Consider the following 7,026-nt stretch of genomic DNA (forward strand, 5'->3'; position numbering starts at 1 on the left):
ATGCTTGGTAAACAACAGATGTAGACTAACAGTGAAATGCTTGGTAAACAACAGATGTAGACTAACAGTGAAATGCTTGGTAAACAACAGGTGTAGACTAACAGTGAAATGCTTGGTAAACAACAGGTGTAGACTAACAGTGAAATGCTTGGTAAACAACAGATGTAGACTAACAGTGAAATGCTTGGTAAACAACAAGTGTAGACTAACAGTGAAATGCTTACTGACGGGCCTCCAACAATGTAGAAATAATAGAAAAGTAAAACATGTAATAATAAAATACACAATGAGTAACGATAACTTGGCTCTATACACAAGGTACCGGGTAACGATAACTTGGCCCTACACACAAGGTACCGGGTAACGATAACTTGGCCCTACACACAAGGTACCGGGTAACGATAACTTGGCTCTACACACAAGGTACCGAGTAACGATAACTTGGCTCTACACACAAGGTACCGAGTAACGATAACTTGGCCCTACACACAAGGTACCGGGTAACGATAACTTGGCTCTACACACAAGGTACCGGTACTGAGTAACGATAACTTGGCTCTATACACAAGGTACTGGGTAACGATAACTTGGCTCTATACACAAGGTACCGAGTAACGATAACTTGGCTCTACACACAAGGTACCGGTACTGAGTAACGATAACTTGGCTCTATACACAAGGTACCGGGTAACGATAACTTGGCTCTATACACAAGGTACCGAGTAACGATAACTTGGCTCTACACACAAGGTACCGGTACTGAGTAACGATAACTTGGCTCTATACACAAGGTACCGGTACTGAGTAACGATAACTTGGCTCTATACACAAGGTACCGGTACTGAGTAACGATAACTTGGCTCTATACACAAAGTACCAGTACCTAATCCATTTGCAGGGGTACGAGGTAATATGAGATAGATATGTACATATAACTAGGAATAAAGTGACAAACAGTAGCTGCAGTGTTTACCTTTATTTAACTAGGCAAGTCAGTTAAGAACAAATTCTTATTTTCAATGACGGCCTAGGAATAGTGGGTTAACTGTCTTGTTCAGGAACGACATATTTGTACCTTGCCAGCTCGGGGATTCGATCTTGCAACCTTTCGGTTACTAGTCCAACGCTCTAACCACTAAGCTACGCTGCCGCCCCATGAGTCAAAAAGGTTAGTGCAAAAAAGGGTCAATGGAGATCGTTAAATATTTAACTAAATAGCAACCCGGGATAACTATTTAGGTTTTAAGGCTTGGGGGGGGGGGTAGAAGCTGTTCAGGGTCCTGTTGTTTACAGACATATTCAATCTCTCCCTATCCCAGTCTGTTGTCCCTACATGCTTCAAGATGTCCACCATTGTTCCTGTACACAAGAAAGCAAAGGTGACTGAACTAAATGACTATCACCCCGTAGCACTCACTTCTGTCATCATGAAGTGCTTTGAGAGACTAGTTAAGGACCATATCACTATCTTATCTGACACCCTAGACCCACTTCCGTTTGCTTACCACCCAAATAATCTACAGACAATGCCATCGCACTGCCCTATCCCACCTGGACAAGAGGAATACCTATGTCAGACCGCTCATTGGCTATAGCTCAGACTTCAACATCATAGTACCCTTTAAGCTCATCATTAAGCCCGGGCCCTGGGTCTGATCACGGCCCTGTGCAACTGGTTCTTGGCCGCCCCCAGGTGGTGAAGGTAGGAAACACCTCCACTTCACTGATCCTTAACACAGGGGCCCCACAAGGGTGCGTACTCAGCCCCCTCCTGTACTACCTGTTCACCCATTACTGCGTGGCCATGCACACCTCCAACTCAATCATCAAGTTTTCAGACGTCAACAGTAGTAGGCCTGAGCGCCTACAGGGAGGAAGTGAGGACCCTGGCGGGGTGGTGCCAAGATAATATAACCACTCCCTCAAGAAAACAAAGGAACTGATCACAGACTTCAGGAAACAGCAGAGGTGCACGCCCCTATCCATATCGACTGGACCGCAGTGGAGAAGGTAGAAAGCTTCAAGTTCCTTGGCTTCAAGTTGCAAAGCTCCAAGTTGCTTAACTTGGGGCGGGAGGTAGCCTAGTGATTAGAGCGTTGTACTAGTAACTGAAAAGTTGCCGACGAGGTAAAAGTCTGTTGTTCTGCCCCTGAACAAGGCAGTTAACCCACTGTTCATAGGCCGTCATTGAAAATAAGAATTTGTTCTTAACTGATTTGCCTGGATAAATAAGATTTTTTTTTAAATAACAATAAAAATACATCACTGACAATCTGAAATGGTCCACCCATGCAGACAGTGTGGTAATGAAGGCACAGCAGCGCCTCTTCAACCTTAGGAGGCTGAAGAAATGTAGCTTGGCCCCTAAGACTCTCAGAACCTTTTACAGATGCACAAGTGGCATTATGTCGGGCTGTATCACCGCCTGATACGGCAACTGCACTGCCCACCACCACAGGGCTCTCCAGAGGGTGGTGCGGTCTGCCCAACGCTTCACCGGGGGCACACTACCTGCCCTCCAGGACGTCTACAGCACCCGATGTTACAGGAAGGCCAAAAATATCATCAAGGACATCAACCACCTGAGCCACATCCTGTTCACCCCGCTATCATCCAGAAGGCAAGGTCAGAACAGGTGCATCAAAGCTGGGACCGAGAGACTGAAAAAGCTTATATCTCAAGGCCATCAGACTGTTAAATAGCCATCACTACCCGGTTACTCAACCCTGCACCTTAGAAGCTGCTGCCCTATATACATAGACATGGACACATTGGCCACTTTAATCATGGAACACTAGTCACTTTAATAATGTTTACACACTGTATTCTACTGTATTCTACTGTATTTAGTCAATGCCACTGACATTGCTTGTCCTAATATTTATATATTTCTTAATTCCATTCTTACTTTTAGGTTGTGTGTATTGTTGTGAATTGTTAGATACTACCTGTTGGCGCTAGGAACACAAGCATTTTGCTACACCTGCAATAACATCTGCTAAATATGTGTTTCCAATACAATTTGATGGTTCCAGACTTGGTGCATTGGTACCGCTTGCAGTGCGGTAGCAGAGAACAGTCTATGACTTGGGTGGCTGGAGTCTGACAATTTTTAGGGGTTTCCTCTGACACCGCCTGGTATAGAGGTCCTGGATGGCAGGAAGCTCGGCTCCAGTGATGTACTGGGCCATACGCAATACCCTCTGTAGCTCTTAGAGATGTGGACAGCGAGTAACTTGACTCTCAACCCGCTTCACTACAGCCCTGTGGATATGAATGGGGGTGTACATGGCCCTTCTGTTTCCTGTAGTCCACGATCAGCTCCTTTGTCTTGTTGACATTCAGGGAGCGGTTGTTGTCCTGGCACCACACTGTCAGGTCTCTGACCTCCTCCCTATAGGCTGTCTCATAGTCGTAGGTGATCATCTGCCGTGTCATCAGCAAACTTAATGATGGAATTGGAGTCATGCTTGGCCACGCAGTTGTGGGTGAACAGGGAGTACAAGAGGGGACTAAGCACGCACCCCTGAGGAGCCCCCGAGTTGAGAGTCAGCGTGGCGGATGTATTGTTGCCTACACTCACCACCTGGGGGCGGCCCGTCAGGAAGTCCAGGATCCAGTTGCAGGTGTTCAGTTCCAGGGTCCTTTGCTTAGTCATGAGCTTGGAGGGCACTATGGTGTTGAACGCTGCACTGTGACATTAGTCAATTTATTCTCACATGAACAGACTGCGTCATCTGTGGATCCGTTGGGGCGGTGTGCGAATTGGAGTGGGTCCAGGGTGTCTGGGATGATGGTGTTGATGTGAGCCATGACCAGCCTTTCAAAAACATATCATGGCTACAGATGTGCTTACTAAGGGGCGATAGTCATTTAGACAGGTTGTTGCTTGCAAATCCCATGACCAGTTATCAAAACAACCCCGAGAGAACAAAGTTGAGAATTCTCAGCTAATATCAACAGTCGATTAATGAACATTAACATGTTTAATTAACATGTTTGAGTAAATTATCCCATCATAGCTAGCTAGCTAATTTCACCATCAGTTCACAAATAGCTAACTAGCATAGCAAGCTAAATACAGACAGCTAGTTAGCTAGCCTAGTAGTTAGCTAACTAGCTAACCATGTATAATCTGTTATTTGAGCTTCCAGTTAATCCGTTCTGCACAGCTAACGTTAGCTAGCTATGTACATTTCAAACGAATGTCAAGAGCAATGCTGTGTGTAACTAGCTCCTGTTCTTTCCATCAGCTAGCTAACGTTACCTAGCTAACTCAAACAGCTGGTAGCGAGCTAGCTAATTCTATGTTTGTACTGTTTACAACACAGACATTGTTATTGCTGGGTGATACTCACTTGAAGTTGTCGACCTCTCAAAGCTTTAAGTCTTTCTTTCCTTTTTAATGCTTGTTCTTGCAGTGAACCAACCGATTGCTCCATTTTTGTTTCACGTTGTGATGTCGTGGTTCGGAAATCGATTCATAGGACTAGCTAGTAGCTACTCTCAAAGGTTTAGAAGCGAGTGCTGAGCGCATCGATTCATGGCCTGAACATCTGAGCAAATAGGCAGGCTACTGGGGCCTACTGTATTAAATGATGTGCAAAATAATAACACACTAATATCCTCAGAATATCTTATAAAATATGATTTAAAAAAAAAAAACTATGCATTTACTAGAGCAAAAGTTGAAGGCAAAATTATATCAAATTACAAGGCTGAAAAGCCTGCAATAATGTCACAGGACATCATGATCAACAATCAGGCCTCTATAATGTTTTTCAATGAAAATAAAACATCAAACTATATGGTTGCCTTGTACAACATTGGCACCTTGTTAACTGAGCAAATACGCAGGGGTGCAAAAAAGAAACATTTCATTTGATCTTGGAAGGCTTTTTATTTGAAATAAGTTGTGGTTCAGTTGACCCTGGTCAACCAGTCGACTGCCTGCCCCTCTCCCAGACTTTAATTGGCTCAATGGAAATTCTGTCAATCTCTAGCGAATCTTTGTTTTCATTTCAACAGCTTTCCACTTGTGATGTGCAGGACGTCTTGCACAAGATTGATGATAAAAAACATCCACTGGGGCTGATTTGCTTGATCCTTTCTTGTTGCAGCTTTCTGCTCCTCTGAATGCAGAATAATAACTATTATTTTTAACCTTACAATCATTCCTGGTACAATTCCCAGGGTCTGGAAGGTGGCCCATATACTCCTTCACAAAGGTGGTGATCTGCGTGACCTAAATCTTTATTGAACTATTTCCAGACTCTCTTGCCTAGCAAGAATTCTAGAATCCTTGGAAAACCTAAATGTATGTCCTTTTTAACTAGGAAATATATTCTAAATGTACACCAGTCAGGTTTCAGACCAGATTAAATAAAGGACCATCTTTGCTACTTCTTTGGTTTTAAATTATTTTCTTATTTGTTTGGATAAGAAGAAACACTGTGCGGCCTCTTTTATTGACCTGTCTAAAGCCTCCGACACTATGGATCACTCAGTACTTATTCAAAGGCTTTCGTCAATTGGCCTGGACCAGGCTGCATGCAGCCGGTTGGATAATGATTTAAAAGAATGAAAGCAGTGTGTATTTACAGATGGTGGTAAATCCATTTTTCTGGACATAATAAAGACAGTCCCACAGTGATCGATTCTTCAGTTCTCTTGAGTATCCTCAAAAATCAATTCAAACGTTATTTGTCACATGCGCCGAATACAACAGACCTTACAGTGAAATGTTTACTTACAAGCTTAAGCAATAATGAAGAGTATTTTTTAAAGTAAATTTAAAAAATAATAATACAAACACAATAAAAGTTTTATTTTTGAAGAAACACAATAACATAACTATAGAGGCTATATACAGGGGGTACTGGTACCGAGTCAATGTGTGGGGGTACAGGCTCGTCGAGGTAATTGAGGAAACATATACAGTACATGTAGGTAGGGATAAAGTGAATATGCATAGATAATAAACAGCAGCATAAAAAAGGGTTTCAATGTAAATAGTCTGGTGGCCATTTGATGACCTGTTTAGCAGTCTTATGGTTTGGGGGTAGAAGCTGTTGTTAAGTAGCCTTTTGGACCTAGATTTGCTTCGGTACCGCTTGCCATGTGATAGCAGAGAGAACAGTCTGACTTGGGTGGCCTGGAGCCTTAACCATTCTTAGGGTCTTCCTCTGACACTGCCTGGTATAGAGGTCCTGGATGGCACAAAGCTTGGCCCCAGTGATGTACTGGGCCATACACACTAACCTCTGTAGCGCCTTGCAGTCAGATGCCGAGTAGTTGCCATACCAAGCGGTGATGCAACCAGTGCTCTCGATGGTGCAGCTGTAGAACTTTTTGAGGATCTGAGGAACCATGCCAAATCTTTTCAGTATAGCCTATGCTCCTGAATTCTTAACACAAATAATTATATTCTTACACTGTCAGTCTATAATCAGCACGTGAGTGAGGGTGGCTTTGTATTCATCCTTCATATAGAGAGAGAGGCCCAGCTAGGCCCAACAGAGGGCCACCCAGCCAGCACTGGGTAGTGGGTAGGTCCTGGTGTGGAATGTAGGCCATTGCCATGGCAATATTACAGCTGCCTGCCTGGAGGTTCTGTTGTGGCCATCCTCCTGTTGACCAGTGTTTTCCCCATAGAATTAGGAATTAGAATACACATTTAATAGGATCTCTATGGTTGGCTCTGTGTTAAAAATTCACCATCACTAACTTGTGTCAGTTGGTCATACTTGTGTCAGTTGGTCATACAAGAAATATCGTTTTTTCCCCTTCTTAGAAAAAAAATGTACTAAACCCAGACATTTGAAACTTGAGTCTTTATCAAAATAAATCGTCTATCCAATCCTATGTATATCAGTTATTATCAGCCTCTGGGGTGTAATCCACAGTTCCTCTACAAAGCTACAGATTATGGGACAGAGGAAATTGACTGCATGATGGATTAGATTGATAATCATAACGTTTTTATTTAACTAGGCAAGGCAGTTAAGAACAAATTCTTATTTACAA

The 7,026-nt window shown here is 43.2% G+C and overlaps 1 protein-coding gene across 1 annotated transcript in view; it reads right to left on the reverse strand.

Moving 5' to 3' along the window:
• Positions 1-4,530, reverse strand: part of ccdc12 (coiled-coil domain containing 12) — a 39,889-nt gene extending 35,359 nt beyond the window's left edge. The window contains exon 1 of the mRNA XM_042316620.1: positions 4,359-4,530. Coding sequence (XP_042172554.1) covers positions 4,359-4,442 — 84 coding nt within the window. The 5' untranslated portion in view covers positions 4,443-4,530. The remainder of the gene's footprint in view (positions 1-4,358) is intronic.
• Positions 4,531-7,026: the final 2,496 nt, after the last annotated feature.

This window comes from Oncorhynchus tshawytscha, unplaced genomic scaffold (genome assembly GCF_018296145.1).
Source record: "Oncorhynchus tshawytscha isolate Ot180627B unplaced genomic scaffold, Otsh_v2.0 Un_scaffold_88_pilon_pilon, whole genome shotgun sequence".
Taxonomy (NCBI): Eukaryota; Metazoa; Chordata; class Actinopteri; order Salmoniformes; family Salmonidae; genus Oncorhynchus; species Oncorhynchus tshawytscha.